The sequence below is a fragment of the Nuphar pumila genome, chromosome 3 (assembly GCF_984573655.1).
Source record: "Nuphar pumila chromosome 3, dmNupPumi1.hap1.1, whole genome shotgun sequence".
Classification (NCBI taxonomy): Eukaryota; Viridiplantae; Streptophyta; class Magnoliopsida; order Nymphaeales; family Nymphaeaceae; genus Nuphar; species Nuphar pumila.
Window position 1 is genome coordinate 117,347,673 of NC_143251.1, and position 27,320 is coordinate 117,374,992.

Below are 27,320 nucleotides of genomic sequence, written 5' to 3' on the forward strand. Positions count from 1 at the left end.
GAGACCTGTAAGAAAGCGAGCAACCATGGTTTGTTCTTGATGATCCTTTTACTTCCAGCAACAAAGAGGCATGTGAGCATTAAGTCTTTCAAACGCAGTTTTGACAGAGGCATAGTATTGGGCCAAGGTCTGATCTCCCTGCTGCAAATTATATATCTCCTGTTCGACTTGCAGGATACGACTCACATTAGTTTCTTGTGAGTATGTATCACGAAGATTGTCCCACATCAGTTTGGCTGTATTATAGTAGATCAATCCATCTGCAATATGGGGTTCAACACTATTCATGATCCATGACATAACTATGTCATTATCTTCATCCCAAGTAACATATTTTCCCACTTTTTCAGTGGGTTCGCCTTCCAACAGAATATGTTTTCGACGATGTCCAGATACCGACATCATAAAAGTTCTGGACCATCTGGCATAGTTGGTTTCATTCAACCTTACGGAAGAACCATACGAGAATGGGTTGGCAAACGCCTTATACTCCCCAATATGTTCCATTTTAGAATCACATTTCGAATTTTCAGCCATACTGCTCATTTTAACAAGTATTCAAGTGGAATTTTTCAACACTGTAAGAAATCAGTTCTGCTGAAAATAAAACCCACAACCAGTAGGGTATCACTCTTGTTGCTTTCACGACAGAGGGATGGCTTGAACTAACACAACATGAAACAAAAACTCGACACAGCAGGGAGTCACTACCAGTGCTGTACCCAAACACACCATGATAATATTCAGTTGCAACGCAGATGATCACGCCAACTGCTGTTCCCAAAACATATAAGGCATAACAGCCAATAAGACTTCAGAGAACAATAAAAGAGATCAAACATATCTCGATCACACGCAACAAGTATAGGAAATAAAATTCAGAATCACGGCAGGCACTTAATCAACACAGATTCAGAATCACGACAAGCACTCAATCAGCACAGAAAAACATGAAACTCACGGCTGACACGCAACAACACATAGACTTGCTGCGTGACCCAAACAACCAACAACACAATCCACACAGCAGGAACAACCAGCAGCATAAACAGCACAACAGTCACGATAGGCACGCAACAGCAGGAACGCAACTCGTCAATGTCCAGGAAATCACGACAGGAGAAAAAAAAATCCAGATTCCAAAATAAAAAGGAGGTTACGACTCCAGGAAAATCCTCGCTGGGAGTTCCATCCTTAGATCTGGGTAATATTCCAGATCTGTTATCAGATCTTCCACAAACGCTGAACAACAAACCTGATTTCATGCAGTCGGGATTTTTCTTTCTTCGTTGGAGATGATGAGCCTCTCGTGGGTGATGATGAGCCTCTCGTGATCACGCTCCCGAGATCGAGTGCTCTGATACCATGTAGAAGGAAGCAGCCACCTGTGTAGAGAGAGAGAGAGAGAGAGAGCTGCACAGAAACTTACTTTCGTTATTTTTCGAGTAGGGCTTCTCTCTATTATTAAATAGAGAGAGGCTAAAAGTCAAAATTACAACTAAGTCCTTATGAAAACAAAAATTTAAAACACCTCTAATATAAAAGAACTTTAACCTAAAAACCACCTATTCTCAACACCAACAAAGGGCTTTAAAAAACTCACTTATGGTTGGTCACTAATGGACCAAATACAATCTCAAAAGAGATAAAAATACCAAACAACACAAGAGGCATACAAGCCTATAAGATGGAAAAAAACTCTAGAGAAAACCCTCAAATGCTTCTAAAAGCATTGAGGAATAACAAGGGAGTGAAGCTCTATTTATTGAGCCTCATTGCAGCACATGGGAGGCAATCCGGCTCTTTGGACTGCCTTCCAACAATCATTATTAAGACTGTTGGGTTGCAGCTCCGAGCAGTCATATTTTGACTGTTGTGCACAACAGTCATAAATATGACTGTTGGGCAGTTTATTTAAAAAATGCTAAATTATATTTCAGTCCCCAGTGGACTGTACTATATAATAAAAGACAAAAATACCCTTATCGGGTTTCAATACAAATTTTATTTTTAACGGTGCCTATTATGAACACTTGAATTTTTAATTTGCTTACTGTTGCATCATCAATAATCATAGGCATGCTTGAATGAAATGCATGAGACAAAATATGAGAACAAGATGTGTGTTCTAAGCGTGTAAAACCCACGTAAAATAAAAAAAAAATCGGACCCGGGCTGGGTCCAGACCCGACCCGGGCCCGTCATCGTTAGGGTTTCATATCCCGACACAGGAGGCCTTTCCCCTGTGCGCCGCAACCCCCCTTTTTTTCGACCCCATAAGGATGGAAATCGGTGTTTCCCGATTTCTCGCCTCCTCCCTCGAACTGAGCACCAGTGGAGGACAAGGGGAGGCACACCTCGCTCTTGCGCCTCCTCCTTCCCTGCAGACGCCACCAGCTCAGATCGCCATCGCCGCTGCGACCGCTGACGACGCCGACGATCCTCTCCCCAGGTACGCCGTCTCCTCCCTTCAGCTCTCTCTCTCTGTTATCTCGCCGGAAGGCTCGACAAGAGGCTGATGGCCCCTGCCGTGCCCTCCCTCTTTTCCCCCCTTCTTAGGGGTTCGCAGGGAGGCCGACAGGCGGTGTACGGCCCCTGCCGTGCCCTACGTATCCATCTGAGGCCGACAGGGGGCCTACGGGGCCCCTGTCTACTCGTTCTCTTCCCTGTGAGAGATCGGGCGACCGACAGGAGGTCGGTCGTCCCACTATCTCCCTCCCCTCTGCCATGACCTGCGAAGGGGTCGCAAGAGGCTGGTGGCTCCTGCCGCCTCGATCTCTCTCTCTTCGGCAGGGGTTTGTTCCTCTGCCATCGACCTTTCGCCGACGGGCATGGGGCTAGCCCCCTGCCACCTCGGTGCCGTCGGCAGGGGCGTGACCTTTGCCGCTTCGGTGCTGACAGCGGGGGCTGGCCCCCCTGCCGAGTCGTTGCCGTCGGCAGGGGCTCGACTCCTGCTGATTCGCTGCCATCGGTAGGGGCTCGACCTCTGCCGATTCGCTACCATCGGCAGGGGCGCGACCCCAGCCGCTTCGCTGTTGTCGGAAGGGGCTTTCTCCCCTGTCGCCTCGGTGCTGTGGGCAGGGGCTCGTCCCCTGTTGCCTCGCTGTCTTCGACAGTCAGGGTCTCACTCCCTGTCGGCTGTCTTGTCAGGCAGGGACCGAGGCTCCTGCCATTTGTTGTTCGGTCTGGAAGGGCCGAGGTCTCCTATCGCCTAATCCTACCCTTGCCCTCGTCACACCATTAATTACATTAGCATAATTGAATATTTCACACTCTTGCAGATTTACACAATGGGTCCAGTTCGCGCTTCGCAGCCCGACCCTCGTATCATCTACACTCGTAGACGCACGCAGCTGCACGACATTCTGAGGTAGGGTAAAGTCGCTCAAAGGGCAATAAATGAACCCATTTAAGTTGAAATAATTAAGATGCCCATGCTAGATATGCTTAGAGTTATATGGCTTCTGTATTTCGCATTATCTTGTTTCTATGCTCATGGGTCGAGGTATAATTTCATTCTTGGATCATTATTTTGCATAGTTGCTTATGAGTTTGAGGTGTGGTTTCGTACTTCTTGAAATACATATGCCCTTGTTTGCTTGCATACATTTTTGCCAGCACGTTTCTTTTGAGTGAGGTACGACTTCGTGTCTCGTGTATTAGTTATGACCTTATGTGTTTGCCTATCTAAGTGGTCAAGGTATGGTTTTGGTACCTCGTGTGTTCTTATGTGTTTTTCGCTCGATGTGCGGCATCGCAAGTCGAGAGTTGCTTGTTGTCATGTTATAACCTGCATATGCTCACATTTATGGTAAATATGTACTTACATAAATATAGTCTTGTGCCTATCCTGTTATCACTTGTTTTCAAAACACTAAAAGTTGTGCTTGTGTATTGCAGTTCTTTAAAAGCGAGTTTCCTTCTGCCAACCCAGTGCTCTTCAAATTGCACAGTTTTTGCAAAGTTAAGTTTTAAGTCTCGCAGGATTGCGAAGTCACATTTGGGCCCTCCGAAGTCCACACTTGGGAGAAATGTTTTATAACCTTGATTCAAGTTGCGGCTCAATTTGAATAACCCCGATTGGGGGCAGGAGCCTGTGATCAAGTGAGGTTCTGTTGAAGGACCCATTCTTCATTTATTAAACTTAGTGTCGCGTGTCGTGCGAATCATGTCGATATTAATATAAATTATGGATGCAAGATTGATAGTGATATGCCTTGTGTGAATGACTCAATGTGGCATTGTGACTTTTAAGGATGAATCGTGCCAAATGAGCACTCCTATATTCTTTTGATCGTTATGAAGTTGTGTGTTGGGTGTTCTTTTTGAGAAGCCTACGCACCCCCCCTTTTTGGTGTAGCGTACTTTTAGTCATGCACGACGTTTTAAGTACTTTGTTGATCGGACGAGAGATCCGAGACGACCTCGTATCATGAAATATGCAAAATATTGTTGAAATGAATTGAAGACTTATTTTGCCAAATTGTGTTGTGTTACTTCTTTTGCAGATAATATCTGTTGGGGTTTCTTTGGTGAAATCATATCCCTTTCATCGTAGTCGTACTTTTGACAAGTACGTTCGTACTTTTTGACAAGTACGTCTTCTTACGTTGCGATGATTGGATGAGTAGGTTGTGGCAACCTTGATGAGTGCAAATAACAAAATGCTTTGATCACCTAAATAAGTGATGATTTTCGCATTCACCGGCAAGATACTCAAGTCGGGTCGAAAGACCAGAGTATGTAGAATGAGTCTTCAGTTAACTACCCCTGATGTACTCATTCGAACCGCTGACTCCTGTCAGGAGAGAGGACGGGAAGGTACAAAAACTTCGATGGACAAACCATTAATGGCAGTTACGAGCAAAAGACTCGGCTTCTCTAGTCATCGGAGTTAGGGGAAGGGGACTACCATAATTATCCTAGGTGGTAGCTCTCGATGTTCGGAATGCGTCCATTGTTTATGCTGCTTTGGGGATTTCTCTCTTGGTCACTGACCGTCCCCTTTGGTGCGGACTCAGTCAGCTATCCAGGTTATCATAAAATACATAGTATAATAAACCCCTGGATCAGTGTAGGCTGTTTCTAGAGTCGTGCCTTGTGCGTACCCACTTAGCCAGTTAATATCAAAACATAATTTAAATCCGATCACACAATTTGTTGAGTTCTGCGCGTATGAAAGTTATAATGTACAACAGGTTAAATACTTATGGAATTGTGTGTGTGGTTGATGAAGCATTGTATTTTGCTAGTTAAATTTCTTATGCAGTTCTTTGGTTTTAATAGTTAGCCTAATTGTGCCAGTAAAATGTTTGTAATAATTTTACCATTGTGCTCATGATAGTTGCTCCGTGAATATATTGAAATTAAATTGCTATATAATTGCCTGTCTACTTGACATATTAAATTATTCTGATTAATTATGTTCAATATTGTCCTGTATGTGCACCTACCAGTTTTTAGTGAAACTGACCCATTTTATGGGCAGGTAATGGACAGGTAGTACAGTCTGCGATGACACGATGACATGATGAGATCAAGATAGAGCTCTTTCCCTGACATTTCGCTCCTGGGGACATGTTGGTAAATTTGGTACAAAGTGTATTTCAAAAATTCTCTTTTTATTGAACCTCGAGTTACTAAAACTGTTTTAGTAAACTTCTTCTTGGTTTCAATAAACAAATTCTCAATCATTGAAATTGCATTTTAAAACCATTTGATTTTCAATAGTTGTGCGGGATTCGACAATGAAAAGTTTACGCTGTAATGCGCTCAAGGTCCATTGACTTGCGGTTTTAAAAATATCATTTTCCGCTGAAGTACTATTTAAACTCTGATAATTGTATGATTTCAAAGCTTTCTAAACTACTCTAAAAGTTACAAGTCCTGGATTTTTGGGGCGTTACAAAGCGTGTATTCATATGCATATGAAATTGTTATACATGTACATTCTTATGTGCATGAATGTGCAATTGTGTGCATGTTGAATGGTTGCATAAGTTGCATGCTTATTGTGGCTTTTGCATGCAATGCATGAATGGTCGAAAGGTGCACCACTGTAGGCCATGTGGGCCGCGAGAAGGTGTTGCTCTAAGATTTGTTGAATGCATTGCAAAATTCATAAAATTTGTTGGTTTTCTAAACTAATTACACTGTTAAATATTGTAACGAGCTGAGGTCCCGTGTTGTGTTTTGCATGCTGATTTGCAAAACGAATATTGTGTAAAGAACTTGTCTTTTGAGAAAAAGATAAAATGAACAAAATAGTGTAATTAATACTTTGGGAAGCAAAATGGCACATGAAACACCTATAGAGGGTCAAGGAAGTTTGTTTGCCACTTTTGCAATGAGATGAGTCATATTAAACCAGTATATCCAAAGCTTAAAAACAAAGTGGCTTTTGTTGAAAAATTCACACCTAAGAAGGTAGAATAAAGCAAGAGTCGAGGCGACCTGAAAGGTTCTGCTTCAACAAATCCTCTAGGCATCATCTTACATCAGGTGCCGCCATTGCTTTTTCCTCCTCTCTCGGTATGTATTCTTGGATTCTTCACCCGAGAGTTTCTTTTCATATGATTCCATATGAGAATGCCTTATTCGATATATATATATATATATATATATATATATATATATATATATATATATATATATGAAGTACGGTCTTGTAATTTGTACTACCTCTCAGGAGCATTTTTGTTCTTTTCCTAATTGTAATCGATACTGTTCATTAGGGAAAACTTTGCCTTTTACTTTTGTTATTTTTTATTTTGTCATTTTTGTATTGAGCGTGGGCTCTATGGTTAAAAAACCATAGAGTCATTGTGAGCGTCCCAATGGTCATATTTATGAGCATTGGGAGCTCTCCAAGACCCACTTGTATATATAGGGGCTTTGCCCCTTGTGTTTTATGCTTTTCTAAGCATATTGGGGATCAATAAGAATTATATATTTTATTTTTGTGTTCTTATTAGGCTCCTTGTAGCCATTGCTTGCATTTGTGTGCCTTTGTATAGCCCTTAGCATTTGTATTGTCCCTTAGGGTACATACATTTTTGTGTGTGCACATTGTATTTGCTCTCGGCTTATTTCGTTACAGCTAGACCATGGGCTTATCAAATTTAATTTAGGAAGAGAAGAATATTGTTGATGGAGGAATTGTAGATGGAGATGTAGACTTGGGTGCCAAGAATTCTTCTCTTGATTGATGTATGGGGGCGTTCCACATGGGGTACTATTTATATTATTACCTAATAGGGTTCTTAACATTTACAACTGTATTTCACATAAATAACAAGGGTGCCATTCTTTGATGTTATCAGCTACATATTACTACATTGCCATTGTCTGACATGGTTTTCTATGACTCCATCACTCTAAGGTAGCTTGAATGAAGCGACTTCTTTTACATTATTGCCACCAAACCTCCTTTTATCTCTGCCCAAATTGTATATCTGGTGTTACCATCTGCAACTTCTTCATATAATTGCGTCTCTCCTTGGAAAGCCCTTTTGTAAAAGGGTCAGCAACTTGATGTTTTAAACTAATCAATTCTGCTTTTGTCTCCTTTTTTTGTATCTTCTTTCTAAACAAAATGATTGTTTATATTTGTATGCTTGGATCTACTGTTAATACTGGATAAGCTGCAGGTGCTAAAGCACTTGTTTTATTACAATAAATAGTTGACCAATTATTGTTGGGAGTCAAAATAATTCAAAAAGCTTCTATCACATACTATTTTTGAATTATTCTTGCTAGAGATGTGTATGTTGCTTCAGTATTAGACCTTGCAACAACTTTTTGTTTCTTACTTTTCCATGATATTTTCATTCCACAAATATACTATCCTTATTACTCTTTCATGAATCAGGGTTCCTTGTTCAATCAACATCTAAAAATCCAAAGAACGAATTTATTCATATCTGATATTTCTCCTTTTTGATAGACTGGACTGTTCAAAGTAGAGTCTTTCACACATCTCATTATCCTTTTGCTTCTGTATAAACATTTGTGAGATAATGCATAAATTGGCATACCTGATTGGCTGCATATCCAACGTCAGGTTGAGTTATTGTTATGTGATGTAGTTCTCTTGCCATGCTCTGATTTAATTCTCCATTTTTAATCGGTTCATCTCCTCTGGACATTTTCTTTCCTAATGCAAGTATTTATAGGCTCACAACCAGAAAATTTGAATGTTTTCAACATATCCAACTCATGTATATTGAGAAAGCCTGACAGAGGTTTATCATGGTCTACTTCAGTCCCAAAGTATCTGAGCTTGCCGAGAACCTTCATTTTAAATGTCATGAAGGTGTTCTTCTTCAGTCAATGATTCTGTACTTTGAGTTATCTTTAACAGATAATATAATAATTACAACTCTTCTTTCTTTTGTGTGTGGATAAAGGAATTGTCCACTATAGAGCTTACAAAACCTTTATCCCTCAGTGAATTATGAAAACTCTAAAACCATGCCTTGGAAGTTTTCTTTAAACCATAAATGGATCCATTGAGTTACAAACAAATCTCTTTGGCTTTGCTTGATAAAGTTCAAATGGTTATTGCATGTATACTTCTTCCTTTCACCCTGCACGTACAAAGACTGTTTTGACATGCAATTGATATAATGGCCACTTATAAGACAGCGCCAAAGAAAATACCGTTCATACAATAACAAATTTCCCTATCCGTTCGAATTCTACAACATTTTTTATCCTTTGGTCTTTGTACAATATTCCATGTATTATTAAGTCTGCATTACCTCTATCGTCACTCATTAGGTCAATTCATCATGGATCATTTACAACTTAAAATATCATGGGCTCTTTAGCCTTGTCATTTTTCATGAAGGAATTTGGAACTCATAATAGAACACTTCAATAAATCTTTCAGTTGGACGCTTTTCTCTTATAGTCTGTTTAATTTGAATGTCAACTTATGTCTACAGTTTGTGTTTGTTAAGCTTCACAATCAGTTACCTTTTTATTCTTGAATTTGTGCTCCACTACTATATCATTTTCTGTTGTTGGACCATTATCATAACATTGCTCAAATTCTTCCTCAGGATTATCTGGAGCTGTCTCTACCTCAAACTTCTTCTTATTAATCTGTTTCCCTTTCTTTATTGTCTTGAAACCCTACAAAGAATGGTTTGACTGATAATATGTTCATTCCTTAATATTTTTCTGCTCCCTTTTGCATTTGATGGCTGACACATATATTCAATTCATCAAGGGTATAATAGTCCAAATCCTCACTAGGTGTAAACCTACCACCTGGGCTAGGCCTCCTAGTCAATTGAACCATGTTTTGTGTTGGAAACTTCTATTTAAGGCTGGTATAGAGCGAGTAAAAAAGGGGCGTGTGAGAAAATATATCTCATGTCACACACACACGCACACACACACACACACACACACACACACACACACACACACACACACACACACACACACACACACATATATATATATATATATATATATATATATATATATATATATATATATATATATATATATATATATATATATATATATATATATATATATATGGGGTAATGTTTGCTACCCTTCTTCGTAAGGAACCCCATATTAGAAAACATAATATTTTTAATTTTGAGTTTTTTTTTCGTGACATCTGACCCTTCAGATGTGATCTACATATTATGTTTAATAGAATTTGACATTTTTTTATATTTACATGGGGAAACCACCCCAAGATCAGAGACCTAGCCACGCTGGCTCTGCCTATGGTACTTATTAGTGGAAATCAACCTTTGGATCATGTTTTTCTGGCGTATATATCACACCCCAAAACCAGCCCATAATTGGTCCTATCTTTGGGTGTGACTTTTTATGTCTTAAATAACCCGACAAAGCTATACTAAAATAAGACAATGAACATTTACTGAGCATTTAAACAACTCTATCTAATAACTCATCTTTCATTAAAGTCTTCTGTACAAGACAAAATACAACTATGAGATGAATATCATGTCCTCTAACATATCAAACTAATAACTCCACTGTGGTTTAGATGCTTGACTTGTCGATATCCTCTTCGAAATATATTGTTTAAAATCTTGCTATTTTTATCAAAATTATCCCTTTGAAAAACAATAATAACATTTAATGAGCTATATGCTTAGTAAGAACTAATTACAACTTTAATAATTAGGTTTTTGAAGGTTTTAGAAAGAGACATTTGAAAGGACATTTTTTAAAAGACAACATAATAGATTTGAAATCGCTTTTACAAACTTCATTTCATTTACAAAACTTACTTTTCCAAATGCAGTACAAACATAAAAGACAATGGCACTGATTTTAAAATGCTTTGTAAACAACTTTGCAAACTCATAAAACTTTCTTTTAAAAAGCTAAAATTTATCATTTTGTTAAATTAAAAAAACACTTTTAAAAGATCTGGTTCACAATCCCATTGAAGGTCCAAACGATCGATAAATCTCAATTTTAGTTAAGCCGATAAAATCTCTATGTACTTGAAATGGGACGATAACACTAGCAGTGGTAAGTTCCATCACCCATTGGATATAACGAGTGGTAGGGGATTCCACTTTTACCATTGACTACATTGAAAAGACCTCTTCATTTTCAAAGACAGAGTTGATTGGGCCAGAAAATTCCTACAACAAGCCAAATGGCCAAATACCCTTATGCAAAAAGTAGCCTGTGCGGTTGTCCATATGTGTAACGACCCCAACTCATACTCTTCGAAACACGATTTTTTTTAACCATTGCGGAAATATTCTCAGAGACCCAGGGCCTTTATAATTCCACTCACAGTTGGGTAACCCAACCAACCACAAGAGATCTTATACTTATCATCCAAACCATAGCAAGCCAAATTTTATTAATTAAGAAATAATAGTCATGAGACAATTGCATTAGAAATCTGAGTGCATATTCAATTAAATGTAAGGAAAAGTAAAAAAAAGTAGAGCCACGCTATCCATCTGTGAAACTGTCTAGCAAACGTGTAGTATTCGTAGCTTCCCCGTAAGCGAGTCACTTCACCGATCCCTTGAGGCTGCGAAAAACAACGAAAATAGGGGTGTCAGAAATTTGAGGAATTCTGTGTATGAATCCCTCCAATGAAATAAACGAGCATAAAAAATACAGATAAGATTCGTGCAATAACTTAGAGGTATGCAATTATGACAAATTCATAATTCAATTAAGCATTCATGCAATAGAAACAATTATTAAGCATGAGAGAACATTTATCAAATAACAGAGATCACAACTTAAGCAATAAAATCATTTAACATGCATTAAGTAACAACATTATGCTTTCACCAACATTTAACAGTTAAGGGAACAAGTAAACATGCATTACCAAATGCATAACAGGAATATGCATGGCTTCTGTGCAATGCATGAGTAAATTATTACTTTTTTATTAGAATTTTCTTTTCATATGCATGTCCCTATTAAATGCACACAATTTAAGTTCCTCTTCTTAATTACCGTTGCCCGCGGATACACCAAACGGGTAAAATCTTCGAGGTCAAGTTAAGTTTCCACAGTTAGCTTAGCACACAATTTGTATTTTATTACTGAGTTCCAAACTTAGCCCTCGACAGAAACAAACTTTGGAACATTAGACCACCCATCTAATGTCGGGGATACCAGGGACCACCCATTTACAAGTGTCATTTTTATTGGTATACCAAAACAACAGTTGTGTCTACACATCACCTCAAGGTAAAGTGACAGACTCTCCCTAAAACCGTAGACAGGAGAAAGATCCTCAATATCGGGTTTAGGGGTAATCAATAATGCATACAGAGTTTTTGTATTCTCATGGTGTCACAATACTGAAACTCTAAGATTCTCGTTCTAACGATGAGGGATCTTAGAACTTATATTACACAGTTCCTTTATTTTAATTTGATTATTATTATCCTATTTCTTTAATTTGTAATTCAACATGCAAATAAATGTACAAACTCGCATATTCTCCTGCGAGAACCATCACGGGACCACCGCCCGTAGAAAAGCATAGAACAATGCAATATAGTGCAATAACATTAATGTGATTTCTGCGATGCATTTATAATAAGTCAAAGAAGAGCAAAACCAAAGCTCAAGGCTCACCAAGCCTACGATGATTCATTCCGATCATCGATGCACCATATGCAAAAATCATAACGATATTTATTATATACAATGATGTTAACATGTTTCTAAATGCACAACCAATTTGATAATGTGCATGAGCCACCATAAACATATGCATGTGCTCACCATCCATGTGCAAGTGTTTAAGTGTGGTCATTTTTGCATATGCTTTTATTCAATTCATATACTTATGACAAGTGCACGCATTCACTTAATGCACATATTCATGTCAATGCATTCTTCCAAATTTGAACATTCATACAACTATATACATGTAAACCCACATAATTTCTTGTATACTCAAACATTGAAAACCAGCTTCATATTAACATTATACTTATGTCATATCCCATCAAGGCAAGTAAAAATTCACATTCACAATATAAATAAGCTTCAAAGTGCATATTTACAATATAACGAAACCAAACCCATTCACTCTAGGTTTGCACATGCATTGATAACAACCTGGAAGTAACATAATACTTAACCATGTCATGTCAAGCTAGAACATGTGAATAAGGCATTTTCAATATGAAAATCTCAAATTTAACAAAGTGTTAAAATACGCGATATTACAATATGACATCCAATCGATGGTCCACTTGCACGTATGTGAATAAACAACAACAACAACAACTACGCCTTCATCCCAAAACAATTGGGGTCAGCGATATGAACCAAAAAAGAAATTCATTTTGGGTCTTCCACATGAATCCTTTTCCTCCAATCATTTCTATCCAACGTCATGTCCTCGGTGAGGTTCAAAGCATTCATATCCTTTCCTATCATCTCCATCCAAGTCTTCCTAGGCCTACCCCGACCTCTTTTAACTAATATATTTTCCCATTTCTCCAACCTTCTAACTAGAGCATCATTAGGCCTTCGCCGAATATGTCCAAACCACCGTAAACGATTCTCTCGCATCTTATTTTCAATGGGTGCAACACCTACCTTCTTACGTATCTCTTCGTTCCGAATCTTATCTTTTATTGTATTTCCACACATCCATCTAAGCATCCGCATCTCAGCTACACTCATTTTTTGAATATGATGTCTCTTGGCAGCCCAACATTCCGTACCATATAGTAAAGCGGGTCTAATAGTCGTCCTATAAAACTTTCCCTTCAACCGCAATGGCATTCTACGATCGCACAGCACTCCAGTAGCACTTTTCCATTTCATCCACCCAACCTTTATCCTATGATTTACATCTCCATCAATTTCTCCATACTTTTGAATGATGGATCCCAAATATTTGAAATAATCATTCACCGGTATATCTTGCTCACCAAGCTTCACTACACTCCCATCACTACTTCGTTGCTTACTAAACCGACATTCCATATATTCAGTCTTACTCTTACTCAACTTAAAACCTCTAGCTTCCAATGTCTGTCTCCATAATTCTAACTTAGCATTAACCCCAACTCTAGACTCATCAATCAAAACAATATCATCAGCAAACAACATACACCACGGTACATTTTCTTGAATTGATCTCGTAAGCTCATCCATCACTATCGCAAATAGGAAAGGGCTTAAAGCAGATCCTTGATGTAACCCAACCGTTATCGGAAAATTGGTTGTCACCCCTCCACAAGTGCGGACATTGGTTACTACTCCTTCATACATATCTTTAATTATACTAATGTACTTGAGAGAAACACCTTTCTTCATCATTGTCCACCAGAGAACGTCCCTAGGTACTCTATCGTATGCCTTCTCTAAATCAATAAAAACCATATGCAAATCTTTGTTCCTCTCTCTATATCTTTCAATAAGTTGTCTAAGAAGATGTATAGCTTCCATAGTTGATCTTCCAGGCATAAAACCAAATTGATTCTCCGATACCATGACAACCTTCCTCAACCTAGACTCAATCACCCTCTCCCAAAGTTTCATAGTATGACTCATGAGTTTTATACCACGATAGTTTGTGCAATCTTGTATATCACCCTTATTCTTATATAAAGGCACCAAAGTACTCTTCCTCCACTCATTAGGCATCTTATTTGTTCGCCAAATCAAGTTAAAAAGATTTGTCAACCATTCTAAACCTTTCTCTCCCAAGCATTTCCAAGCCTCGATAGGTATACCATCTGGGCCAACTGCCCTTCTTGATTTCATTTTCTTCAAAGCCTCTGCAATTTCTTTCTTTTGAATCTTGCGCATGAAGTCACGATTTATCTCATGAAAAGGAATGGAGAAGTCTCCAAGATCTTGAGCATGACTATCATTAAATAGCTTATCAAAATAATCTTTCCATCTCTCCTTAATCTCCTCATCTTTGACTAAAACCCTTTGCGTTTCATCTTTGATACATCTAACCATACCCAAATCCTTCGATTTCCTATCTCTCATCTTTGCAAGCCTATAAATATCCTTCTCGCCTTCTTTGGTATCCAACTTGTCATAAACCTCCTTATATACCTTAGCCCTCGCGTTTCGAACAACTTTTTTAGCTTCCTTCTTTGCTATCATATACTTCTCCAAATTCTCATTATCACGACTCTTACTTAGATTTCTATAACACTCTCTTTTAACCTTAATAGCTAATTTGACATCCTCGTTCCACCATGATGTATCCTTACCTAGTGGTGCACCGCCTTTAGACTCACCCAATACCTCCTTAGCTACTTTTCTCATACCACCCGCTATCTTATTCCACATTGATTCTGAATCCTCCTCGAGACACCAATCAACTTCCTTAACTACCTGCTCTACAAACATTCCTTGTTTAGCTCCTTTCAGTGCCCACCACTTAATTCTAGGATCTATCCTATGTCTATCCCTTTTGCGGCATTGTCTAATTCTAAGATCTAAAATTAAGACTCTATGTTGTGTAGCTACACTTTCTCCTGGTATAAAAGGATTCGAACCTGGGCCTTCAGCTTGGCACAGGACCCTGCTTACCACATGGGATACCGGCTTGTGGTTGCACGTATGTGAATAGATATTTAAATTCGAACACTTAAAATGAATAGGAATAAATGATTTTGAAATCGTTTGAAATGGACCTTTCATTTGATTTTCAATGCCAAATCCGATTTTCTAAAACAATAATTTAATTCATGAAAATATAGATAATCACTTTTGAAGCAATTTCGAAGATCTGATGGCTCTTCAACATGATTTTCGAAAACCAATTTAATTAAAACCTGATGACTTCTCAAAACAGTTTTAGAAAACCAGTTTAACTGAAATCTGATGGCTTTTCAAAACAATTTTACAAAACCAGTTTAACTTGAAAGAGGTTGTAAGACCATATTTAATAACACTAAAAGTTTTTTACTTTTGAAAAAAAATCGGTAACTTTAGAAAAGACAGCTGAAATCAGTTATTTGGTTTGTGGGATTTTCTTCAAATTACGTAATTATGGGGAAAGATTAACTTTTGAACATGCAAAACATAACTACAAATCTCTTAATTCTATTGCTTAAAATAACTAATTCATCAAAACCGTAATCTCATTATAAGAAAACTGTTTTAAAAATTCTAAATTTAACTGCAGAAATGTCACTAATTGCTTACTTAATTGACTTCAATTGTGAAAACTAAAACTATTTTTTTGAAATAATTAACTTAAGGCATGCTTTATCGTAATTATCAAAACTATAATTACTTAGAAAACTAGTTTAAGAAAATTTAATTACTGGAAATTATAATTAGTCACTTACAAAACTAGTCTAAGAAAATCTAATTACTAAGACCATAATTAATTACTTATTTCGACACTCTCATTCCCTTATTCTTACCCCCTTGGGGGTATTTATAGAGGTGATAAGGCGGTAAGGTGGGGTTGGTAGGTTAGTTGTCATGGGGGGTGAAATGACAATTTCACTCCTGACTTTCATTCTGATTTGCATGTAAGCCCTTAACGTCCTTTCTTAATATCATTTAAGTAAATGTCCTCATTTACATTTATTTAATTTTTATTGTCCATTTACTTGGGTAGATAAGGACCTAGGTTTGACTTTTATATAAAGTGCTATATTTGGAGTAAAATTATGGCCCATAACTGGGGAAATAGGGTGGTATATTACATATTTGTTTGATTTTGCGAGAGTTTAAAAATCAGAGACCTACACTGTACCAAATTTTCAAAACTTAGAAAAATATATTCTTATGTCTTGGATCCAAGTTACTAATTTGACCATGCTGAACACATCCATCATGTCATATTTGGGCAAAACAACCTTCCCCTATAAGTTCCACCTAGGGGGTTCCTTATATATATATATATATATATATATATATATATATATATATATATATATATATATATATATATATATATATATTACTACTGTCAATTGTCAGTACAAATGACTTATTTTTCCATTTTTGTTTTTTCTCATGAAACTAACTTTATAGATATAATCTACACTCTTTTTCTAGTGGGAGTGTGCTCTTCATCGTTCAATTACAACATATAGGGAGATTCTTTTATGGCTTAAAAAATCAATGACTTACAACGTGCCTGTTGAAAAACAGAATCGGGTTATTGGACTGGACTTTATTGGAGCCAGACCCAGACCCGTGTGTGTTATGCGTCAGCCACTTAATAATGTCCTTTTTGTAATTTTATTTGTTGCTGCAGGGTAGTTTAGTACCCTAAATTATTGTAAACTTAAATATATGTTAATGATATCTCCTCTGCAGCTAATGATTGCTGCTGTGGGTATACAGTTGATACCAGCCCTTCTCATCGTGTCTCCCTCTATTCAATGCAACATATCCTGATGATCCAAGAATTAACATGGTATCAAGGCAAGTCCATCGTTGGATTTGAAGAAGTCTCCGAAAGGTACGACCAGAGAGATGTCTTATCTACAAGTCAATATTTTCGTTCACCCCCCTTTTACTTCTCTTTTACCGAATCTGTCTCTAAACAAAATCTGTTCTACTCTTCCAATCTGAATCTCCTTCTGGTATCTGCTGAAATTTATTTCTGTGTGTAATCAGTTTTTTTTTTTAGATAACACGTCTGTGTTCTGGTAAAATCAGATCATCGACTTCTAGTTAATGTTCTTTGCCTCTCTCTGCTGAACATTAAATCTGAACATTGTCTTTGTTTCCTGTCATCTTCTCTTTTCTTTTTTTTTGGAGTTGAGCGTTCTTCTCCTCCTCTCTCTCTTTTTCTCAAATCTATCATTCCTCTTGAGGTTCAGATCTGTAAGTAACAGATCTAAACATCTTATCTCCCATTCCTTTTCAAAGTACTAGCCGTTTTCAGTCTGGTATTTTCCATACACGTGCTTTGAAATTTCTTTTCTGCTGTGTATTGCATTTCTATATCTGTTTTGCATGCTATTCAAGGCTGAAGTACATATCTACGTTAGGAGGAAATCTGCTCTCTAAAAAAACAAATAAAATAAAAATATGTTGGTTGATTGTAGGGTCTGAACGTGAGATAAAAAAAAAGTAGTTAAGGCACGACTTACACCTATTCACGCCTCAGCCTTGAATTGTGTGCGTCTTGTAGTTTCCTTATTCTTGTGTTATGGATTCTTCTTCGTTCTTCCCATCTCATTCAGGTCTTTCCTCAAGCTTCCTTAATCAACTTGTTTCTGAAAAATTAAATACCTCAAATTTCTTGACTTGGAAGAGACAGATTATTCCTTTTATAAGGAGTCAAGGTTTCCTTGGTCATCTGGATGGAACTACTCCAGTCCTGCCAGAATTTGTTGCACGTGAAAGAAATGATGACAATGGGGCAACCTTAACTGGGTATGTCAAAAATCCAGAGTTTGAGACTTGGGAAAAGAAAGATCAGTCAGTTGTGACCTACATCACTTCAACTCTGTCGCAGGAAGTGCTCGTAGCCATACCTGATGATTGTTCAGCTAGCCAGCTTTGGAATAGATTAGTTCAGACATATTCTCAGGTCTCACAGGCGAGAATGTTTTTTCTGAAGCGAGAGTTTCAGTTGCTCAGAAAGGATAATATGACCATCGTGGAGTATTTGAATAAGATGAAGACTATCACAGACCAACTTGCCATTGTGGGGTGCAAGGTAAGTGAGACAGGTATGGTTCAGCAGACTCTGAGTGGGCTAGGCCCTGATTACAACATGATCGTTACTTCTCTATTGTGCTTACCTGTACTTCCTACTTTTGAAGAGTTGCATGCAAAGTTGATTCAGTATGAAATGACTTGGGAATTATTGATAACTACTCCCGTTATACTTGGATATACTTTATGAAAAGTAAATCTGAAAATTTTCCTTTATTGCAAAACTTTCATTCTCTAGTCCAAAACCAGTTTTCTGAATCTATTCAACATTTCCAATCTGATGGAGGCGGTAAATTTTCCTCCGGTGACTTCATACATTTTCTCTAAATTAATGGGATTGGAAAAAGAGTGACTTGCCCACTTACACCACAAAAAATGGGATAGCTGAACAAAAGCATAAAGACATTGTTGAGAGTGCAATGAGTATGATGCATGACAGCAATCTTCCTAATTTCTTGTGGGCGGAAGCTTTTCATTCTGCTGTGCATGTGATAAATAGATTACCCATGACTATTTTGGAGAATAAGTCGCTTTATTTCTCCCTTTTTGGTGTCCATACCAACTACCATGACTTACATGTTTTTGGTTGCGTTTGCTATGTTCATATTGATGGATCCTTGAGGCACAAATTTCAGGACAAGGCATTAAAGTGCAAGTTTGTAGGGTTTGTAGACCACTACAAAGGATATAGATGTTATGATCCCATAAGCAAACACATCAAGATATCGAGGAATATTATCTTTGATGAGCTGAATTTTGACCTTCAAACCAACATGACTCCTGCAGATTTCCCACCAGGTGAAACCTATCACCCTTGGCTCAGCTCAGAACTTTTTACTAGAGTTGATGATAATTGTCCTTCGAGTTGTATGCAGCCGCAAGAATGTACTGGCGCAGAGGATGAGACACCGTCTCCAAGAGAAATGACATTACTGCTTGGACCAGACAAGTATAAGGGCATCGTTTACACCCGACGAAATGGGGAGGATCCACCTATTTCGAGACAAGGGACTGAACAATCATCCACTTCCTCGCGTACCCTTGATAACAGGAGGTCCACTCGTGTTCGTCACCCAATTGAAAGATGGGTTAGTTATGACAATTTATTTATGGACTTTCAGTTGCTCCTGACGGCTCTACAAAAAGAGGATGAACCTGTCACATTCTATCAAGCAAATAATTCTAAAAAATGGGTGGAAGCCATGAATGGTGAGATGGAAGCTTTGCATGAGTGTGGAACATGGGAGATTGTCCCCAGACCGTCCAACAGGAATGTGGTAGGATGCAAGTGGGTGTATAAAATAAAGTACAAGCCAGACATAAGCATTAAAAGGTACAAGGCAAGACTTGTAGCTAAAGGATTTACACAGGAGCCATGTCAGGATTATGACGAAACCTTCTGCTCAGTTGTAAGAATGGGGACCATTAGAATTATTGTTTCCCTAGCAGTTGAATATGGATGAAAGCTCAGTCAGCTCGACATAAAAAATGCCTTCCTGCATGGCGACTTAAAGGGAACAACCTCTTGGATATGCAGAAGGGGATCCTAGGAACTACGTCTGCCGATTGAGGAGAGCCTTCTATGGGCTGAAGCAAGCGTCCCGCTCTTGGTTTGACAGTTTTTCGTCTGAGATACAGAAACATGGTTTTCGTCGATCTCTTCTAGACCATTCCCTGTTTATATTCAAAAGTGAAGATGTAGTTACTTTACTGGTTATATATGTGGTTGATATTGTTATTACAGGTAACTCAGAGGATCACATTGCAAAGGTGAAACAACTGTTAAGTCAAAGATTTAAAATGAAGGACCTTGGAGACTTGCAATATTTTCTTGGGGTGGAAGTTGATAGAAGGAAGTTGATAGAAGAGAAGATGGTTTGGCACTCACCCAGCACAAATACACAGTGGATGTCCTGAGCAAAGCAGGTATGAAGGAATGTAAGCCTTTAGCCACTCTGAGCATTCTTCATCAAAAATTGAGTGTCCAAGATGGGGATTTATACGAGGACCCTACCAGATATAGGAGCCTAGTTGGGATGTTATAGTATCTTACGTTCACCCGACCTGACATTGTCCACTGAGTCAACCAGGTGTCTCAATTCATGCATGAACCGTACATTGGACACATAGAGGCGGTCAAAAGAATCCTTAGATATTTAAAGGGGACAGTTGGTGATGGACTTCTCTGCAGGCAAAGATCAACAGGACAAAGTGCGCATAAAATTGTTGTCTACAGTGATGCTGATTGGGCCGGGGATCCAGATGAGCGAAGATCTGTCTCGGGGTATTATGTTTTCATTGGACAAAATTTGGTCTCCTGGAGTAGTAAGAAACAAAAAGCTGTAGCTAGGTCAAGCACTGAGGTGGAGTACCGATCTATGGCTGCTGCGACTGCAGAAGTTACATGGGTCAGGCACATATTGATAGAAGTAGGGCAAGAAATTTCATGATCATCTTTACTATGTGATAATCAAAGTGCTATCAACATGTCTTTTAATCCAGTCCACCACAGTTCGAGCCAAGCATATTGAGATAGATCAACATTTTGTGCAACATAAGGTTGAAGAGAATGAGATTGAACCTGAATTTGTGAGAACCAGGGATCAAGTAGCAGATCTATTCACAAAAGGATTAACTAAAGACAAATTTTGGATGCTCAAAAACAAGTTGTTCATGGTACAAGACCATGCACAACTTGAAGGGGGGTGAAAAACTGAATCGGGTTATATGATCCAAGAATTAACACTTGTAGGCTGTGCTCTAAATTAGAGTTATGATTTTCAAAAGTTTCAAATTAAAAACAGATGTATAGATTTTAAGTGTCTTCCACTTGGGTGCTATCTTGGAACCTAGGCACTACTAGGTGCACTTTTGACTACTAAAGGGCTATATACATGTCTGTTTTTGGCACTTAAGCAAATTCCAAATGATATGATTGAGAATAGTTTATGCCTTATCCAGTCACTACCTTGTAATGTGTCTCTCTGTTCATGCTTTTTATGGCTACAAGTGCTTCTGCTATCAAAGTAGTGACTGATACCATTCTCAGTGTGTATTTGTGAAAATTGATTTTGTAACATGTCTCTTGTAGGTCAATGGTGTCAATCTGACTGAAGTTGATGGAGGGGAAGTGGCTGTAACAAACTTGACCTCCTGTAATGGTCCGGATTTTGTTCTACTGCTACACTTTGTTCTCAAGCATGGTGCTGATAAAACTGGTAATTTGGGTTCTTCACATTTCATTCCTCCATGAGCTTGTCGTTTGATGTGATTCTTATAAAGCACATTCTTCCCTCCTATTTATTTAATGTGAACATTTCAGTAAACTTTCACTTTGTTTTATTAGATTTTTTAAACCATTTATATGTTGATATATTTCTTGAATTTGACCATTGGTTTATTGATTGATTTCTGGGTTTAGGGACCTCTGCTGCTTATTGCGTTGCTAATGCTCGGCTTAAGTGTGTATATTTTCCAATCTTGGAGGTTGGTAGTGTATGTTGTTTATGTGAATAACTGTATAATTTCATGGGCTACATATTTACTGATGCCATAAATAGGGAAAAGAAAGTATTGACAGAATTTTGGAAGTGCTTGAAGAGAAGGGATATGGCACAAAAGAAAACTTTGATAATTTCAGTCGTGTGTCTGTGCGACGTTTAGGGCGTTTACTTCCAGATGTTCGATGGGTAGGTTTTCTTAATTAAAAACCTTATACTGTTGGTATCTGCATGTATTGTTGATGATTCAGTCATGTTGTGATTAGCTTCATTTTATGTGTATATGTTCCATTTCTCTGGTTTAGTTCTATTGTAATTATTGATGGCCATCATCTGAATATTAAATGCCTTTCTTTCCTAGATGATTGTGTTAAGGCTGAAACTTTTGAGACAATTGGTTGCAAATCCTTTTTTCTCATTAACTGTCGTTGTGTCCTTTTGCAGCGTGATTCTCTTATGTTTGTAAGGTTTATGATCCATCCTTTTGATAATTCTGTTTCTATCCTATGACATTTGTCATCTGTTACAACAATGAGTATGAAGTCCATTAATGAGAGAAACATGTAAAGACAATAAATACCATAGTTGCAAATTAAATATTGGTAGAGTGGCAACCATGGTGGAGCTTATATTAAGCCATTCTGGCAAGCACTCGTAAGAGATTCTACTGTGTTGAGAGTGCTATTTTTATGCAGTAGCTACAATCTCATGTGCCTGTGTTTTGTTGTAACTGACTACATTGATTCCCTTCAAAATTATCTCCTATGAAAACATTATGCTTGTCTTTAAACTTTTGAATATTATAGACCCAAAAATTAAATTTGTGCACAATACTACATTCTGAATTTCTTCTGCCACCTGGGAGTTTTTGTTTCAGTTTTTTCTCATTCAACATTCAAAGTAGATCTTCACGCATTATCCACTGAGTCCAGAATGTTATTTTCTAACGACCCCAAACTGACCTTCAAAATTTGCAAATTTGTTTTTTAAATAAATAATTTAAAAACATTGCGGAACATATCTTAAGGACCCGGGCCACATTACCGTTTTAATATACACAACTCAACAACCATTCTACATATAAAGCAAACCAGGTCAACACATCATAACCCTCACTCCCTGCAGCAAACTGGTCCTTCCATCACTGTGCCTGCCTCTGTACCTTAAAAAGATTTTTTAAAAAGAGAGTAAGAACTGAAGTTTTTGTGCGAGACCCTCTCGAAATTCAACAAACAGGAAATTAGCATATATCAAATAAAAAATAAGTTTAAGAGGGGTCAACAATGATTACAAATTTATAACAGGCTTACAATATAAGCAGTTCAAACCAGGGTTACCGGAAGCACCTACCTAAAAGGGGAAGCGCGCTTCGGAAGCGCGAAACGTCGCGCTTCCGAAGCGTGGGGGGGACGCGTTTCCTTTTAATGGGGGACGCGTTTCCTTTTAATGGGGGGACGCATTTCCCTTTAATGGGAAGCACGCTTCCCATCACGCTTCCCCCTCGCTTCCCCTACGCTTCCCCCTCGCTTCCCCTGTTTTTTTCATTTTTATTTTTTATTTTTTATTTTTATTTTTTCGCTTCCCCCTTGCTTCCGAGACGCTTTCCTTGGTCGCTTCCGAGACGCTTCCTTGGTCGCTTCCGAGACACTTCCCGAATCGCTCCTAAGTGGTCCCACGCTTCCCCGCTTCCTAAAATTTTGAAAGTGCCTCGCTTCCCGCTCCTGCTTCCCGTATCGCTTCCCGCTCCCGCTTCCTCAACTGACAACCATGGTTCAAACAAAATAATCAACAATTTCATGTTGAATTAAACATTTAGGGATGCATGAATCAATGAAACATATACGAATGACTTTTTAACTTTAATTATCTGTATTGCTTTTGCTTGCATGTCCATACTTAATGCACACAAATTAATTACCACTTACTTAAAACCCGTAAATACTCAAAATGGGTCAATTTCTCGAGGTTCAAGGCAGTTCTTAGTGATATCTTAACACACAATTTATATTTTATTTATTAGGTTCTACACTTGTTGCTTGACCGACGTCGGAAATTATCATCATCAATCGGAACATTAGAAATCATCCCTTAATATCGGGATGGAAAGAAAATCAACATCAATTGACGCTACTTTCTCGGTATACCAATAACTGCAGTTGAGTGTAACAACACCATCTTTAGGCTAAGTGGCGGAAGTTTTCTACAACCGTAACCGGGAACACGAACCACATCTGGTTCTTGGGAAAAAACAATGCACGCAGTATTTAGTGTCCTCATGGTCCTCTATGACCGCCATAAAAGGTTCTCACCCTTTTATAGGGGCCACAAAGGAAAAAAAATATTACACTGTATGGTCTCTTTTATTATTCTTATTCAATTAAGAGTTTTTTATACAAGAACATTTATGTAAATCATCTTGCAACAACAGATTCAAGCCCTTTATCTGTCAAATTAAATTAAAAGCAATACTAAAATAGTTTTGCAATGCATTTTACATTTTACTATTATTGCATGAGCAGCACGTGTTCCTGACCTCCAAAGGGCCATTAATAGTTCACACGTAACCGCTATATAATTTAATATAAATTAAATGACATTGCAAATTTTACAGTGATCACAATCATCTATAGACAAATATAATTTAGTATTCACAGTGCACGACATAACGCCAAAGCATATTCGGGGCTAGTAAAGCATATTCGGGGCTAGTAAATGAACAAAAGCTTTTGTTAGAACATCAGTTTTCACCAAATCTAATCTGCAAAAGGAGAAAAAGTAAGAAGAAAAAGATAGAAGAAAGAGGAGACGCTAAGTCGGTTTTGCTGCACACAGGCTCACATTTTTCTTAAAGCATACGTGACCTGATACTTTGTATTTATGTATTAGGTTACAAGTAAACTTGATTATGGACATGACTGGCCTACAACAAAACACGATATTACAAACGTGCCCTAGTAGGCACGTCAATCACGCAATCCCAGTTTGGGTCTAGATCATACCCAACCTAGTCCAGTCCATTTCACGATACTTAATACCCTCCCTCAAGTTGTGCATGGTCTTGCACCATATGGACAACTTGATCTTCAAGAACCAGAATTTGTTTTTCGTCAAACCCTTTGTAAATAAATCTGCGACCTGGTTTTCCGTATGTATGAAATGAGGTTCAATCTCTTATATCTTCAACCTTCTGTCGAATGAAGTGCTGATCTATCTCAATATGTTTTGTCTTAATGTGGAAAATGGGATTGAAAGATATTTTAATGTCCCTTTGATTATCACACAGTAAGATAGATTTCGAAAGTAGCTTTAGCAGTGGCAACAACCATTGATCGGTATTCAGCCTCAGTACTTGATCTAGCTATTGCCTTTTGTTTTCTACTGCTCCAAGATACCAGGTTTTCCCCAAGTAAGATGCAATACCCAGAAACCGACCTCCTTTCATTAGGATCTCTTGCCCAGTCCGCATCACTGTAGACCGTGACATCATGCATGTCCCCTCCTTTCCAACTTTTCTTATATACCAACCCATCTCCGATGGTACCTTTTAAATATCTCAACACTCTCTTGACAACATCCATGTGTCCTGTGTTGGAACATCAGTTTCCTCCTGGGCTGATCTGCAAAATAGGGAAAAGTGAGAAGAAAAAGATAGAAAGAAGATGAGACGCTGAGTCCTTTTTACTTCACACAGGCTCACGACTTTTTCAATCAATTATCATGGCCTGGTTTAATGTATTTAAGCATTAGGTATTAGGTTACAACTTAACAAGTTACAATATTACATCCGTGCCCCAGTAAACACGTCAATTGGATTTCCCAGCTTGGGTCTGGATCAAACCCAAACTGGGTCCAACACTATACGACACTTAATACTCTCCCTCAAGTTGTGCATGGTCTTGAACCATGGACAACTTGTTCCTTAGGAACCAAAATCTGTTTTTCGTCAAACCCTTGTAAACAAATCCGCCACCTGGTCTTCTGTAGGAATGAAATGAGGCTCAATCTCTTTGTCTTCAACCTTCTGTCGAATGAAATGTTGATCTATCTCAATGTGCTTTGTCTTACTGTGGAAAATAGGATTAAAGGATATGTTAATGGCACTTTGATTGTCACATAATAAAATAGACTTGGAAATCTGTTCCTCCAATTCATTCAACAAATGCCTTGTCCATGTAGCTTCAACAGTTGCAACAACCATTGATTGATATTCAGCCTCAATATTTGATCTAGCTACTGCTTTTTGTTTTCTACTGCTCCAGGATACTAGGTTTTCCCCAAGAAAGATGCAATATCCGGAAACTGACCTCCTTTCATCAGGATCTCCTGCCCCGTCCGCATCACTGTAGACCCTGACATCATGCATGCTTCCTCTTTTCCAACTTTTCTGATACACCAACCCATCTCCAATAGTACCTTTTAAGTATCTCAACACCCTCTTGACTGCATCCATATGCCCTGTTCGTGGCTCATGCATGAACTGCGACACTTGGTTGACAGAATAAACAATGTCAGGGCGAGTAAAGGTAAGATATTGAGGCATGCCAACTATACTTCGATATCTTGTAGGATCCGGGTACAAATCTCCATCCTGTGAACTGAGCTTTTGATGTAAGACACTCGGTGTAGACAAAGGCTTGCAGTCTTGCATACCAAATTTCTTCAATAAATCTAGTGTGTATTTATGTTGTGTCAAGGTCAGGTAACCATCCTTCCTGTCTACCTCGACCCCAAGGAAATAATGCAAATCTCCCAAATCTTTCATCTTAAACCTTTGACTTAATAGTCCTTTTATTTCTTCAATGTGATTCATGGAATTCCCTGTAACTATAATATCATCATCGTATATCAACAAGGTGGTTATGCCTTTATCCTTGAAGATGAATAAGGAGTGGTCTAAGAGAGATCTACATAACCCATGCCTCTGCATTTCTAAGGAGAAACTCTCAAACCAAGAGCGTGAGGCATGCTTCAAACCATATATGGCTCTTTTTTGTCTGCATACATATGTGCTCGGGTCTCCCTCGGCTTATCCTGGAGGCTGTTCCGTGTAAACTTCTTCCTTCAAGTCTCCATGAAGAAACACATTTTTGACATCTAATTGACTCAATGTCCATCCATGTTTGACGGCTAAAGACAATATAATTCTTATTGTCCCCATTTTGACCACGGGACTGAAAGTCTCATCATAGTCCTGACCATATTCCTGTGTAAACCCCTTTGCAACAAGTCTTGCTTTGTATCATTCTATACTGCCATCGGGTCTGTATTTGATTTTATAAACCCACTTGGAATCAACAACATTTCTGTTAGGAGGTCTGACAACAATTTCTCATGTCTGACATTCATGAAGCGCTTCTACTTCTTCATTCATGGCCTCAATCCATTTGTTTGATTTCATTGCATGATGAAACCCTATGGGTTCATCATGCTTATCAACCTGAGACAGAAAAAGTTGAAGATCCATAAAAAAATTATTGTAGCTGACCCATCTGTCAATAGGATGTCTGATTTTATTCGAACTCATGTTTCCAACAGGTATATAAGTATCTGATCCAATGTGAGGACCTGGGGGAGTACCTTTTTCTCTTTGCACATACACATACACTTTAAATTTGTCAATAGGATGCGATTGTGGGTCTGCCCCTTCTTCAGTGTGTG

General features: G+C 38.2%; 1 protein-coding gene across 1 annotated transcript in view; it reads left to right on the forward strand.

Moving 5' to 3' along the window:
* GMI1 (gamma-irradiation and mitomycin c induced 1) overlaps positions 1-27,320 on the forward strand; it is a 143,741-nt gene that overhangs the window by 82,407 nt on the left and 34,014 nt on the right. The window contains exons 13-15 of the mRNA XM_090000911.1: positions 21,254-21,380; positions 21,584-21,648; positions 21,723-21,851. Of these exons, the coding sequence (XP_089857037.1) occupies positions 21,254-21,380; positions 21,584-21,648; positions 21,723-21,851 (321 nt within the window). The remainder of the gene's footprint in view (positions 1-21,253; positions 21,381-21,583; positions 21,649-21,722; positions 21,852-27,320) is intronic.